At 45.7% G+C, this 16,237-nt stretch overlaps 1 protein-coding gene across 1 annotated transcript in view; it reads right to left on the bottom strand.

The window, feature by feature from the left end:
- Nucleotides 1-16,237, bottom strand: part of LOC144161554 (uncharacterized) — a 64,262-nt gene that overhangs the window by 13,349 nt on the left and 34,676 nt on the right. The window contains exon 3 of the mRNA XM_077692207.1: nucleotides 14,476-14,545. Coding sequence (XP_077548333.1) covers nucleotides 14,476-14,545 — 70 coding nt within the window. The remainder of the gene's footprint in view (nucleotides 1-14,475; nucleotides 14,546-16,237) is intronic.

Here is a 16,237-nt window from a genome sequence, read left to right as displayed (position 1 = left end):
GATTGGGTGCCGCTGAAGCACCGGTGGGAGAAGCAATCGCGCGCTTGCCGAGGCGGTGGCGCCCTCTCGCGTTGAACCGGATTTAAGCAAATAAATGAGAAACAGACTGGCCATAAGTTGTCTTTGTGTCACACACCGCAGCATGCTAAGAAATATGCGTCACAGGAGAAATCCTGATGTTTGAAACCAATTTTGACAAGTTTTTAACAAATTTTTTTTATGAATGCAGGTAAATGCTGATTATGCCCGTATTTTAAATAATTGGAAATCATGTAAGAATATTCTTAAGCAGTTTTATCAATTATCTTGTTTTGTGACCATCGTTTGGCAACTTAATTTACCGTGACGATGACATGAGATGACGACAGGCGACGGCGAAAGCCCGAAGCCTAAAGATGCCTCAACCCTAAAGCGGAGGCGCTCCCTTGGTTCGAGAGGGTGACCAAGAGCTGTGGCTGTGTAACGCGTCGAAGTGAGCTTTCACAAAAGGGGTGGAGGTGGACATAAGGGCAAACGATGCTGGAGGAGGCGCCCGGTAGTAAAGAGTTGGCTGTTTCTTTACCTTCGATGAACCCGAAAGCTGAAAGAAATATTTAAATATCATTCTAGTTTCTTTTCAAAGAAATACTTGATTTTAAGCACTGATTTGCCTTTCTTTTTTTCGTTAAAACTGGACCAAAAAGGCATAGAAAATGACAAAATTGGAACGGGAAGGCAAAATCACTTCGTTGTAGCACCTTTTTCGCTAGAAGTGGGTTAGTTATAAGTTGGTTGCACTGTATATAAATCGTACTGGAAAGCGGGGTGGGGGTATGCATGCTTATCTCGAATAGAAGGCAATGCGATTTGCTTCCTGATTTTTTCGCGCTTACGCCCGACTATGAGGTCGTTACCATTAAATCGGGATCGCACATTATTTCGATCTGTAATCGTCCACCAGTGTTCATACCTGTATTTTTTTGTGTTTTAAAATCGTTTTCTGGAGTTTATTTTTTTTCATAAATACAACTTTTCATAGATGGAAAACCTACGCCTCATTAATGTAAATGCACAAAGGAGTGTAAATAAAACTGACCTCCTCGAAATCACTCTACTCCAACATGATCCGCACATCAGAATAATTACGGAAACATGGTCATGCAGCGAAATAAGTGGTGATACTATATTCTCAACGAACTACAAAGTTTTTCGCAAAGGCAGTGCCTCTAGAGATGGCGGCGTGGCGGTTCTAATCAAAGAACAGATTGAAGCCATATTGTCGGACGATACTGCCGACTTGGAGTGCTTGTGCATTAAGTTATCGCGTTGTGGTCGATGGTTTAATTTATACAGTTTACCGCCCTCCTGACACACACCCTGAATACTTAAGCAAACTTGAGCTACATGTGTCTCAATATCAGAAACATAAATTATTCTTATGTGTGCCTTCAATCTACAAACTGTTAACTAGGAATTATTGCACGCTTGACCCCAGAATGACGAGCATGCTAACATTATATTCAGTATTAGGTTCACTCATGATTTGACCCAGCTGGTCCGCGAACCAACGCGTGTTTCAAGGTCTTGAAGTTCAGTTTTATATCCGATATTTCTTAATCGCGCGTGGGCCTTGTGGACCCACTATCTTGTGGGCCTTTCCGTCCCACTTTTAAAGCGTGGTGATAGCAAACGCTCTCAAGCACGGTTTTTCAAAGACTACTCCCATGCTCAGGACTTTTCATAATTGATTACTTGGAGTCCGGTCTTGTTGATTTTGACAAAGATGACGTTTGCGTTCTGTAGGAGCGGTTTAAGAAAATGTGGGAATATTGTTTAGCAGAATTTTTCCCAAGTCGAATAAACAAAATCCACAAACGGACGCCCTGAATAACGCGTAGTATTAATCACTTGAAACGCAAAATTTAACGTCTAAAAAAGAAGCGCGGGGATTCGAGTAAAACCAGACCACTGCACGATAGCCTCGCACAAACTCTTCGTTCTTCTAAGAAATATTATTTCCAAACAACTGTCCCAAATTTCATAAAAAAATTACCAAGATAAATTTGGGTAGCAGTTGACTGATGAAAAAAGCCGGTATCCAAAATATTCGTAAAAAACTCGATTGTTACGGACAAAAATATTATAGCTGAGTACTTCAATAATACTTCCATAGCGTGTTTTCTAGCCGAAGTGTATATCCATCTGATGTTCCCTTGTTTCACACGACCAAGGCCAATTTCGTTTCGTACCCGGGAGTATTTTCTGGCTTCTTAATACTGATAACTGAGAAATCAAGGGCTCCTGGTCATATTTCAAACACTTTCCTTTGCCGATATGCTAAAGTTACCGCGAAATATCTTGTGAATATATTCCGTATATGTTTGATGTCTTCACTACTCCCGAGAGACTACAAGGCTACCCGAGTTGCCCCGGTATTTAAAAAGGTAAGCGCTTGCTTTAAAATTATCGTTCAATATTCTTAACATCATGATGCTGTAACCTAATCGAGCCTATAATCGCAAATGATATTACCAAATATCCTGAAAATAATGCCATCTTAATGGATTATTAACATGGTTTATGAAATGTTTATTCTACTGTAACTGAATTGCTTACTACAACTCATTCCTTTGCGGCAACTCTAGATGAAAACGGTCAAATTGACGTGATAGTTTTGGAGTTTAGGAAAGCGTTCGGCAGGGTTCCGCGTGACAGCCCAATCGTATAAATAAACGATATTGGCCATCCTCGCATCTTGGTTGGTTGGGTTATTATCTGAAAAACCGAATTCAGTACGTTGAAATTGGAAATAAATGATCGGGATGCCTTCCTGTCGCCTCCGGAGTACCGCAAGGGAGGGTTTGGGACCCCTGCTGTTCCTGCTGTATATAAATGACATTGTGAATGTGGTGTGTTCATCTTTGCAAATCGGCCTGTTTATAGACGATTGTGTTTTGTATAGAGAAAGTATTTGCCCTGAAAATCAACATGAACTTCATGACAGTTTGTTTAATGTTTTTCAATGGTGCAACCGCTGGGAAATGGCTTTTAACTTTGATACATCTGTATATATGTGTATAAACGGGTAGAAAAATCCACTTTAGTATAGTGTCACACTAAACGCTTTACGTGTACAGCAAGTTTCTCAGATCAGATATTTAGGAGTAACACTTACGAGTGATTTATTTTGGAATCAACGTATTGACAATATTTCCACCTTCGCCTCCCGTAAACTGTCTTTCTTACGACATCGATTAAAAAGTGCTCTTTCTGATCTTCAGCTCCCGGCCTACCAGTCAATAATACGACCAAAGTTAGGGTATGCATGCATAATATAGGACCTGTTCACACTAAAAACGTTAATAAACTGGAAAGAATCCAAAGAAAAGCTGTAAGGCATGTATACACCAAGTTTCCTCCAACTGATTCACCTTCTGATCTAACTAGAGCTAATGGCATTGAACTCCTTGAGTCACGACGGAAGACATTTATGACTGATTTTCTTTCCCTCGTTTTGCGAAGACAAACAGCACTAGACCTGACACAGTAAGTGATACCCATATCGACAAGACATACGAGACACCATCACCCCGGAACCCTAACACCTTATTTTGCACGCACAAATCAATATGAATTTTATTTTTTTCCATGAACTGTGGCAGAATGAAACTTCCCAGAAGACCCTGCATAAGGATTAACCATGTTTTCCTTGCTAACTGTGTATTGTGTGTTTCAGTAAACCTGTTCTCGTGTGCCGAATTCTTTTTTTTATTTCTGCCTGACTTGAGTGCCTGAATATGTACTTTTTACTTGCATCATGCCCACCTGCTTGGACCTGCGAAGCTCTGCAATATACAATAAATGAAATAAAATAAAATGAAAATAATCGTTGATGAAGATTGTAATATGAACATGCGCATTGACAGCACTATAAAAATGCTACCACGCAGCTGGAGCTCAACCGGCGCCATGTAAAGGACTCGCCACCAAAGAAAGGCAAGGGCCCGCAAAAGCGCAACTTTGCGGCTATTCTTCTTACGATAATACTGCGAAAAACAATGTTCCACTATTTTGTTGGTGATAAACGTAGAAGAGGCTAAGCTCGTACATTAGTAAGCTTACCTTTGTGCCCCGCACTGTTACTTCATCGAATTTTATGACTGCCTATTCAGAAACAATTGTTATTTTAAATTTGCGATCACAACAGGACCTTGTCAATGATGAAGCCTGGATGTTAATTTAGTTGCGGTGTTTTAAGGTGAGCTTACTTACATTTGGGATATAACTCATTTGGTTAAACATAATTGCCAGCATCCTAGCCAACACGGATGGCGTCAGGTTTTTCTTTCTCAACGCAGCTTGTTGAGTTCACGCACGATTTGAATCTGCCTAAAGCAGTCGACTGTATTTCCTTGGACTGCAAAAAAAGTTTTCGACGGTGTTTCATATCACCTTCTTCTTAGTACATTGCGGGCTATAAACTGAATGAATCGGTTATTGCATGGATATCCCGGTATATCTCTCTAAGACAGCAGTCGGGCGCTCTCAATGGTTGTTCATGCGAATATGTTCCCGTTACCGCAGGAATTCCCCAAAGCTCGGTTGCGGGCCCCCTTTTTTTCTCTTATATATAAACGTTATTACTATTGGCTCGAAATCTTTGTTAGAAATGTTCGGGAATTACGCCGTAGTTTGCAGGACTATAGCGAATGAACGGGATTCCGAACACCTGCAGCATGATTCGAATTTAATAACATCCTGGTGTGCTGATTCAAAAAAGTCCTTTAATGTTAAAAAGTGTGTTAACATCACCTTTACAAGAAAACCTTCATTCCAATTGAATACGTATACTGTAAATTACTATGCTTTAATTTAAGAACAGCCGGGGTATATAAATAACTGGAAGTTTATTTAACGGGTGGTTAGATGATAAATAGGCACTTGCACAACATAAAAGTTACCGCTGCACGTTTTTCTGGCTTTCTGATACAAATTTCAGCGAACCTCCATCTAGCTTAAAAGTACCACCGTAGTTCGCTCATGTGCGCTCGATGTTGTAGTACGCATGTGTTTTCTGGACTTTCTTCACCAAAGAGCTGGTTGATACGCTCGAAAACATACAGAATAGGGCAGTACGATTCGTATTAGGTAATGGCACTGTCAACTTAGCATGAAGGAAAATGAAACTAAACTTTATGGCAAGACGTGAAAGGTCACAGACGAAACCCTAGGTAGAATTTTTTTAGTAATACCTATGATTCGAAAAATGGAATGAGAGATAAGAAATATATCGAAGCGCCATTTTACATATCCCAAAGTGGCACCGCTAGCTTAAAGAGATCATTAACTTTCCTTTAAACGTGACGCCTTGCCAAATTCATTTTACCTAGATCAATACGAGAGTGTAATTATCTTCCACGAATGATTCTATCCACGGTGTATAATTGCAATATTCACCGCGCTTCGTAGAATTATTTTGTCATTTGGTCTCAAATTTGATGCTTAGTGTTGTGTATCATCTCCCTGCTGTACTGCATGCAAACGCGAAGCAGGTATAATAAATAAATAAATAAATAAATAAATAAATAAATAAACTTGCGGAGCTGAAACATCGCCTCCAACGAGTTGAGAACCTTACACATTCAAACTACGCTAATGAAATATTTATTTTTTTATTCGTTGCAGTATGCAAGGTTTGCTGTATGAATAGTACCATTGCTATGCTATTGGTTTGAAACAAATTATGAAACTCTAGTCTTACGGCTTTCCTTGCGTGAACACAGAGGGATACAGCTGAAGACACCTGAAGCAGGGCGTCATTCGCAACGCGTCTAAATTTTTTTAACGTAGTACGACATTATATGACATTTAAGTTCTTTTGTAGTATTACCCAGTGTGCACATAACTCATGAAAACATGAAAAATAGATTGAAAATTTAAGTACTTCTTTAATCTCTCCTAGGATCAGCCCTGTGAAAGACCATCAGAAAAGTTGATCTAGTATAAAATATCTTTGCAAGAAAAATGGGAAGAAACTGGACTTATTTTTTGTGCGAAGAAAATTATATTAAATGCTCCTGAGTGTTTTTTGGTGTACCGAAACGCTTCGTAAAGGCATTCGCGCCGGTTTTGTATACAACTAAAAAGGTCAAGCAAATGTCGTAAAAATAGTTGATTTAGTCCGAGCATGAAGGTGTTCAGGAAGATTGTCTTAAGAGAAATGGGCTGAAAGCGGCACTTTAATCTTCGTGAAATTCAACCCATTAAAGTATGCGCCTTCCACCCCCCACCCGTCTTCCTTCCCCGTTTATTACAAGTAAGCCGCCCCAGAGAAGATATCACGACTTGTATAATACGTCTATTCTAGCTCACCAAAGAAATGAATATTTTCTGTATGCGACAGAAAAAGATCCTCAGCAAATAAAGGAATGGCCATTTGTGAGCACCGTTTAATAAATGAATTCTGCTGTCAACTGACGCTGATAATTAAGCCAGGTTGCGCTGATGGCTGGACGGCTCGTGGTGGCGCGCGGGCTCACTTTGATGTGGATGCAGTGGTACCAACATGTTGGGTTTGTGCTGCTGCCAAGCGAGACTGAGTCATCTGCTTGGGCTGGACTCAGTGGTGGTCCACCGGCCTCAATACAATTAAAGTACTGTGGCTGAACTCCAATGCGCGTAGCATGGCCGAACCTCCGGCAGCTTTACTCCGGCTGGAGTCCGACGACCGCATCTCGGCTGTCCTCCGGTGGTCGTACTTAGGCCGCTCACGGGTTGCTTTGGAATGGCCGGTGCCCTACGGCTGGAATCTGGCCGTATGAACGTAAGCCAGTCGACTGGCCGATGGACACTGGCCGTTGGACAGCAATGGGAGTACGGCCGTATACGGCCAAAAGGGCCAAATTTGGACACGGGCCGAATACGGCTGCCGGAAAAAGGCCGGAGAGAAAATCACCGGCCAAAGTACACCGGCTTGAGTTAGGCCGAACAGTCCTCTGCTGCCTGGGTACAGTGTTGGGCAAAGTTGATAGGACATATATATAGCGAATCAGAATAGGAAATGAGAAGCTCGTAAAAATAACACAGAAATAAGTGTTGGCAGTCAAGAAAACCTCGGAAAGCAAAGGGGAGATTGTGGTAGGTCATTGAAACAGATAAAAAATTTCGAAAGAAAGAAAGCGGAGAAAAAATGCCCGCCAGGTGGGATCCGAACCCACGAGCTCTAGAATACCGGTCTGGTGCGATATATATATATATATATATATATATATATATATATATATATATATATATATATATATATATAGTAAGGAAATGAGGGGCTCGTTGAGGAAAATACAGAAAGATAGGGCAGCAGTCTACAACGCCAAAGGAGGCATAGGGGTGTGGTTAGGCTCTTTTCTTTTTCACTACGGTTAATGAAGTAAACATTTTTGTTAAACAGAAGAAAGAAAGAAAGAAAAACACGCGCCCGCTCATGACATGGCGCCCGCTCATGACAGTTACCCGCTCATGACAGGCTGTAGACGCTCGAGTCACGCCCCGGGGGTTGAAAAGAAGGCCCCCTTCTCCCCGTGTAGTCAGAGTGGCGCTGGCTACCACCCTCAAGCGTCAGATACACTTCTAGTAAATATAAATAGTCCAGAAAGTGAAGGAGAACACAGTCGCCCAGATAGCCGAATTGGTAAGGCATTCGACATGTAATCGAAAGGTGTGGGTTCGGTCCCCACTCTGGGCGCGTGTTTTTCTTTCTTTCTTTCTTCTGTTTAACAAAAATGTTTACTTCATTAACCGTAGTGAAAAAGAAAAGAGCCTAACCACACCCCTATGCCCCCTTTGGCGTTGTAGACTGCTGCCCTATCTTTCTGTATTTTCCTCAACGAGCCCCTCATTTCCTTACTATATTATTCTGCGAAAGCCTAGCGAGGGTCTCGGTTGTGGCAGCCTTGATGCCTAGGTAGCATAAGAGGGCTTCCCGCCAGTTACCCGCTCATGACAGGCTGTAGACGCTCGAGTCACGCCCCGGGGGTTGAAAAGAAGGCCCCCTTCTCCCCGTGTAGTCAGAGTGGCGCTGGCTACCACCCTCAAGCGTCAGATACACTTCTAGTAAATATAAATAGTCCAGAAAGTGAAGGAGAACACAGTCGCCCAGATAGCCGAATTGGTAAGGCATTCGACATGTAATCGAAAGGTGTGGGTTCGGTCCCCACTCTGGGCGCGTGTTTTTCTTTCTTTCTTTCTTCTGTTTAACAAAAATGTTTACTTCATTAACCGTAGTGAAAAAGAAAAGAGCCTAACCACACCCCTATGCCTCCTTTGGCGTTGTAGACTGCTGCCCTATCTTTCTGTATTTTCCTCAACGAGCCCCTCATTTCCTTACTATATTATTCTGCGAAAGCCTAGCGAGGGTCTCGGTTGTGGCAGCCTTGATGCCTAGGTAGCATAAGAGGGCTTCCCGCCAGTTACCCGCTCATGACAGGCTGTAGACGCTCGAGTCACGCCCCGGGGGTTGAAAAGAAGGCCCCCTTCTCCCCGTGTAGTCAGAGTGGCGCTGGCTACCACCCTCAAGCGTCAGATACACTTCTAGTAAATATAAATAGTCCAGAAAGTGAAGGAGAACACAGTCGCCCAGATAGCCGAATTGGTAAGGCATTCGACATGTAATCGAAAGGTGTGGGTTCGGTCCCCACTCTGGGCGCGTGTTTTTCTTTCTTTCTTTCTTCTGTTTAACAAAAATGTTTACTTCATTAACCGTAGTGAAAAAGAAAAGAGCCTAACCACACCCCTATGCCTCCTTTGGCGTTGTAGACTGCTGCCCTATCTTTCAGTATTTTCCTCAACGAGCCCCTCATTTCCTTACTATATTATTCTGCGAAAGCCTAGCGAGGGTCTCGGTTGTGGCAGCCTTGATGCCTAGGTAGCATAAGAGGGCTTCCCGCCAGTTACCCGCTCATGACAGGCTGTAGACGCTCGAGTCACGCCCCGGGGGTTGAAAAGAAGGCCCCCTTCTCCCCGTGTAGTCAGAGTGGCGCTGGCTACCACCCTCAAGCGTCAGATACACTTCTAGTAAATATAAATAGTCCAGAAAGTGAAGGAGAACTCAGTCGCCCAGATAGCCGAATTGGTAAGGCATTCGACATGTAATCGAAAGGTGTGGGTTCGGTCCCCACTCTGGGCGCGTGTTTTTCTTTCTTTCTTTCTTCTGTTTAACAAAAATGTTTACTTCATTAACCGTAGTGAAAAAGAAAAGAGCCTAACCACACCCCTATGCCTCCTTTGGCGTTGTAGACTGCTGCCCTATCTTTCTGTATTTTCCTCAACGAGCCCCTCATTTCCTTACTATATTATTCTGCGAAAGCCTAGCGAGGGTCTCGGTTGTGGCAGCCTTGATGCCTAGGTAGCATAAGAGGGCTTCCCGCCAGTTACCCGCTCATGACAGGCTGTAGACGCTCGAGTCACGCCCCGGGGGTTGAAAAGAAGGCCCCCTTCTCCCCGTGTAGTCAGAGTGGCGCTGGCTACCACCCTCAAGCGTCAGATACACTTCTAGTAAATATAAATAGTCCAGAAAGTGAAGGAGAACACAGTCGCCCAGATAGCCGAATTGGTAAGGCATTCGACATGTAATCGAAAGGTGTGGGTTCGGTCCCCACTCTGGGCGCGTGTTTTTCTTTCTTTCTTTCTGCTGTTTAACAAAAATGTTTACTTCATTAACCGTAGTGAAAAAGAAAAGAGCCTAACCACACCCCTATGCCTCCTTTGGCGTTGTAGACTGCTGCCCTATCTTTCTGTATATATATATATATATATATATAGACTGAAAAGATAAAAACTCACACAGAGTGCGAAAAAAATAAGGTTAGTAGAGACAGAGACAAACGAGAAAGACTTAGAAAATAAAAATAAGTTTACTGATGTTTCAGGGAGAGGACTCCCTGAAGAACTAACCTTATATATATATATATATATATATATTGTTACGAGACGAGGACGCGGAAGAGAAGAATGTATTTAAAGTATTTACACTATTTACAGGAAGAAAGGCTGGGCTGCCGCTAACATCAGAATGACCCACAAGAGACCTCGTCGTCTTCTTCTACCCACAACCGTCGCTGGACGCATTGTTCTTGCTTGTGGACCAATCCCTCAGAACTACATCGTTCGTCGTCCGCTAGTTTGCTCCGTGGCATTACCCCCCGGCGGAACAAGCGCCGTCGCGGCGCTACGGCGAATCCATGAGGGGCGGTTGGTACGGCTTCAGCCGGACTACGTGGACAATGTCCGTAGAAGGTGCACGAGTCGACGAGGGAGGAGAAACTGGGGAGATCTCATACGTGACATCGGTTACTTGACGTAGCACACGATACGGGCCACAGTACCGGGGCAGCAGTTTTTCAGAAAGCCCGACTTTGCGGGTAGGTGTCCAGAGAAGGACAAGAGATCCCGGTGGGAAATGGGCCACGCGGTGTTTGCGGTCATAAATCGTCTTTTGGACAGCTTGCGAGGAATAAAGTCGGTGGCGGGCTATCTGCCGCGCATGATCAGCGCGGGCAATGGCTTCACTGGCGTACTCCGACCGCCGTAGCGGTAGGTCGCCCGACGTGGGGAGGAGTGTGTCCAATGGTAGAGTAGGATCACGGCCATATAGAAGGTAGAATGGTGAATATCCTGCGGTATCATGCCGCGATGAATTATAAGCGAAAGTCACATAAGGCAGCATGACGTCCCAGTCGCGATGGTCCGCAGAAATGTAGCAAGAGAGCATATCTGTCAGGGTTCGATTGAGGCGTTCCGTGAGGCCGTTAGTTTGAGGATGATATGCTGTAGATAGCTTGTGCTTAGCAGAGCAAGAGCGAAGAATATCGTGAATTACTTGGGAGAGGAAGTAACGTCGGCGGTCAGTGAGCAACTGTCGAGGTGCGCCATGCTGGAGAATTATATCGCGAAGCAGAAAATCGGCTACATCTGTAGCACAGCTGGTCGGCAATGCACGCGTGATGGCGTAGCTCGTGGCGTAATCGGTCGCGACAGCAATCCACTTGTTTCCCGATGAAGACAAGGGAAAGGGGCCAAGCAGGTCTAGACCGACACGGAAGAAAGGTTCTGCCGGGATGTCAAGAGGCGGGAGCTGGCCCGCTGGAAGCGACGTTGGTGCTTTTCTGCGTTGGCACTGGTCGCAAGCCCTGACGTAGCGGCGTACGGAACGGTATAGGCCAGGCCAGAAGAAACGACGGCGGACTCGATCATAAGTGCGAGAGATGCCGAGGTGCCCAGCAGTCGGCATGTCATGAAGCTGCTGCAGCACAGTGGAGTGTAGGTGCTGGGGAACAACGAGCAACAGCTCAGGACCATCGGGACGAACATTGCGACGGTATAGAATGTTGTCACGGAGCACAAACATTGCCGTTGAAGTGTCGGGTGCGGCCGAGTTAAGGCTGTGTATAATAGATCGTAGTGCCGGGTCATGCCGCTGCTCTTCCTTAATGCGAAGAAGGCCAGATATAGTGCACAGAAAAGCTGCACCGTCATCGTCGTTGTCGTCGGGTGGGTCGACAGGGTGGCGGGACAGGCAATCAGCGTCTTGATGCAAACGTCCAGATTTGTATTTTACATCAAATGTATACTCCTGGAGACGCAATGCCCACCGACCTAGCCGCCCTACGGGGTCCTTTAGCGAAGAGAGCCAGCACAGCGCGTGATGGTCTGTCACGACTGTAAACTGGCGGCCGTGCAGGTAAGGACGGAACTTGGTCACTGCCCACACAAGGGCGAGACATTCTCTTTCAGTGATTGAGTAGTTGCGCTCTGGGGTGGAAAGAAGGCGGCTGGCATAGGCGATAACACGCTCCAGTCCACCTTGTCGTTGCGCCAAGACGGCCCCGATACCGCAACCACTGGCATCCGTGCGGACTTCTGTGGGCGCATGAGGATCAAAATGAGCCAGAAGTGGTGCATTGGTGAGCACGGAAACTAGGGTGGTAAAAGCGGCCATTTGATCGGAGCCCCAGGAAAACGGAACGTTTTTCTTCAGCAGGCCGGTAAGGGGTCGGGCAATGTGCGCAAAGTCCTTGATAAACCGGCGGAAGTAGGAACAGAGTCCCAGAAAGCTTCTGACGTCTTTTGTTGAGCGCGGTGCCGGGAAGTTCTGGACTGCGCGAACTTTATCCGGGTCGGGTTGAACTCCCCTGGCGTCAACGAGGTGCCCCAGGATTGCTATTTGTCTACGGCCGAAATGACATTTTGAGGAGTTTAGCTGGAGACCCACCCGTCGGAACAGTGCCAGGATCTCAGAAAGGTGCTCGAGATGGGTGGTAAACGAAGGCGAAAAAACGATAACATCGTCCAAGTAACAGAGGCATGTGGACCACTTAAAGCCCTGGAGCAGTGAGTCCATCATGCGTTCAAATGTTGCTGGCGCGTTGCAGAGGCCAAAGGGCATCACCTTGAACTGATAAAGACCATCAGGTGTTATGAAGGCGGTGTTCTCACGGTCCATTTCATCCACGGAAATTTGCCAATATCCCGACCGAAGGTCGATGGATGAAAAATATTTGGCTCCGTGGAGGCAGTCAAGGGCGTCATCTATCCGCGGAAGGGGATAAACGTCTTTCTTCGTGACGGCATTAAGGTGTCGATAGTCCACGCAAAACCGCCATGTGCCGTCTTTTTTCTTGACTAGCACCACTGGTGAAGCCCATGGACTGCAGGAAGGCTCAATGATATCCTTCGCCAGCATCTTATCCACTTCTTGTTGGATTACTCGTCTCTCAGCGCGGGAAACTCTCTACGGGCGTTTGTGAATTGGGCTTGCGCTTCCTGTAATAATTCGATGCTTCACCGACGAAGTTTTACCTAAAGGGCGGTCTTTGAGATCGAAAATGTCCCAATAGGATGCTAGAAGTCGGCGGAGCTCAACGGACTGTGCAGGAAGGAGATCGGGAGCCAACATCGTTGAGTATGGTTCGGTTGGGGAAGGGGCACAAGAAAAGTCATCGGCGGGAAGTTTTTGGGGATCGGCCGTTAAAACAGAAAGGTTGTACTCTCCTAAAGGGGACAGATGACCAAGAGTGATTCCTTTGGGCAGCGATTGCACGGAAAAGCTGAAATTGAGAAACGGAAGAGATGCTCTGCTTTGCTTGATTCTGACAACGGTGTGTGGTAACTTCACTCAGCGCTCCAGTGCAACGGGTGTGGTTGGCGATACGACGTAATCCCCGTCCGGTACAGGGGAACAGATGAACAGCGGGACATATGTGAATGCTTGAGGCGGTAAACGAACATCTTCGAGACAGCACAGACGCGGCAAGGGTTCTTCGATAGTGACTGGTGGCAGTGGAAGGTCGAGGTGGACGAGGCCGAGAGAACAATCTATGAGCGCTGAATGATCCGACAAAAAATCTTGGCCTAGAATAAGGTCATGGGTGCAGTGGTCTAAAACGGCGAACAGGACTGTTGTGTCATGGCCAGCGATGGTGACGCGCGCGGTGCACATACCGGCGACCGCTGGGGTACCTCCGTCAGCGACCCGGAGACACGAAGTGGCTGGGGTCAAAACTTTTCGCAGACGACACCGAAGCTTCGCACTCATGACCGATACTTGCGCCCCGGTGTCAATGAGCGCATGGGTGACTCACGGAGCAAATTGGTTGCACTCCTAGGTTCAGCAGCTCTTCGCGCACAACTGCCTGTATGACAGGTACAGGGACAGCGGAGGAGGTCTGGGCGTCGTGGGGAAAGCAAGTTGGGGCAATGGCCTCAATCTCGCGACGTACAATTCTTGTGATATTATCTGGAGTTGGTGGCATCCCTGTGGAAGTGCGCTGTCCTGCTGGCGGCTGGAGGTTATCTTCGCAGGAAGAGGTCGCAGCCGTGTTAGGGAGCCGGGTGAATTTTTGAGCGATTCGGCGGCTTTTCGCCAGCTCAAAGCGACGACATTCGGCGATAAGGGTGTCGTATATATATATATATATATATATATAAATATATATTTATATATATCGCTTTTGTTGTGTACAGTTGCAAGAAAATCGTAAGGGCACTGTTTAAGGGACCGAGGGCCTCTGTACACAGTACGGGTCATTAGGTGTGGCCAGCCCTCGTTTCTGAAGGTTTAGAATGTAAGTTTCAGTGGAATTTCAAATTTATCTATACAGAATGTCCGTGCGCATGTTACATATCATGTCTAGTGTAGTACAGCCATGAGAAAAATTTTAATACTTACTAGCGCTGCTACTTCCAGAAATCTCGCCTTTATGACCGCTTAGAAGGTGATGTGGAGAAATATTTCGGACCAACTCAGATATGAATATCCTCTCAGCGGCATAAACCAGCCTGTGCGCGCGCGTGTGTGTCTGTGTGGCAAACCGGCAGTACACAAAAATATCGCCTGGCGGTAGGCATTACGCTTGGGATGCTGCTGTTCTGTTCGGAAGAAACATTTAGACACATGTGGCATTTACATGGCCAAATTAAACAACGTGGAAGTAGAGGCATATTTACCAGCGAGTAATTCCCCGTTCCATAGACACGAGCAGAAGAGTCCGTCAAGCACGCAGACGTGCAGGCCACACTGGAAAAAACAAAAGCACGCAACGATAAAAACATTCTCGATAACAATCGTGACACGCATGACATGCTTTCGTAGCGAAAATATTTCTACCCCCTTCGAAAAGAATACCTGCGGTGAAATCACTACAACGTTTTGTGGTGTGTTTTTAGAGGTTGTGAGTTGTGTTATTATTGAGTTTGTAACATATATATATATCATTGTGTCAAACCGAAAAAAATACGGGTTCGGTTACGGTTCCGGTTCAGTTAAATTTATTTTGTTCCCGTTCAGCTCCCGTTCGACTAATTCGTTCCGCGAACCGTTTCGCGAACCGCTTCGGGGCGTTGAACCGGTTCGCGAACCGGTTCAGACCTGTTCAGCAAGGAGCTGAAAATCAGTTTTGTATACATTAAATTCATCATAAAACTGACGTATTTTTTTCTTCACTCGAACTAGTGGTTTTTTTTAAATGAGCTGCAACACTACTGTCAAATTTGTAAATCTATGCCAGGTGTAACATAAATGTACCAGCCACGTATTCACCACACCTACTGTCAGTCGTCCTAGAGACTACACAAAGCCACCCCCAAGAGACATCAGTTTGTTATGTATTGGTGCCCCTTGCTTCGTTTTATTGCACTGCTTGGATGCTAATAATGGCTTAAGACATTGCCCATTTTGATCGAATTACTTCCTTGCTAAGTCACTGCTGATGGTGGGTAGCAGAAAATTTGAAAGTTTTTTTGGTGTTTCGCACCACTTCTTAAGAAAACAACGTCCTTAACGAGTCACCAAAGGCAGATCTTTCAAATAAGGCAAGGTAGGGCTTCGTTTTCATGGTCCATTTAGGATCCTTGGCCAAGTATGTAAGAAGACGTGGCGGAAAATGTCGCCCACGACGGGCTGCGGCGCCTTCGTTATCGGGCTTACTGCGACAATCAGGTGCGAATGCTGCCTGTATCTTCATTGTAAAACAATCGTCCAAGAAAACTTCCATGTAAAGCGCGCAAACACACACCCCCGCACACAACATGGCGTTTTATTCGCCTGTGAAGAGCAGTTTTACCTGTACAAGAGGCTACCAAAGACGCTAGTGGAAATCAGCGAAACCTAACGTACATGCAGTGCCAAACGCTGGGCACACCTGTCAATTCGAAAGAACACAGTCTCTAGAATTTCGAATAGACGCGTATCTTCGTTTACCTCGCCCGCCGCAGTGGCTCAGTGGCTAGGACGTCGTGCTGGTAAGGCCAAAAAAGCGGTTTCGATTCCCGGCCGCAGCTGCCGCTTTTCTCATGGAGACGAAACGCGAAAACGGCCGTGTGTTCGAGATTTAGGCGCACGCTAAAGATCCCCATGTGGTCGAAATTCATCCGGAGCCCTCAACTGCGACACACCTCATCACCTGTGTAGCGTCGGCGCGTAAAAGCTCATTATCAATCAATATTCCCTTACCCCGTGTAGTGCGTTTAAGAATCTTATTTCTCCAGCCCCTTCGCCTTATTTTCCCCTCTTCTTGTTTCGTGAGGTTCAGCTCGCTTGTATAAAGCCGATGTCTCAAGCTAATAGCGAACATATGTGCGTCCCTTTCATCCTGCGGGCCGTTTGTGGCGCTGTTTTAATTCTTGTGATTATACATGTGCCTAAAAGCCAAAATTTCAAGTCTTTAGCTGCTGCAAATAGGCATAGGTAAATGTAGGGATTTACCCTAGG

This window comes from Haemaphysalis longicornis, unplaced genomic scaffold (genome assembly GCF_048455015.1).
Source record: "Haemaphysalis longicornis isolate Haplotype H1 unplaced genomic scaffold, Haemaphysalis longicornis Haplotype H1 scaffold_12, whole genome shotgun sequence".
NCBI lineage: Eukaryota > Metazoa > Arthropoda > Arachnida > Ixodida > Ixodidae > Haemaphysalis > Haemaphysalis longicornis.
Note: the sequence above shows the minus strand (reverse complement) of the source record. Positions and strands in the feature narration are given on the sequence as shown.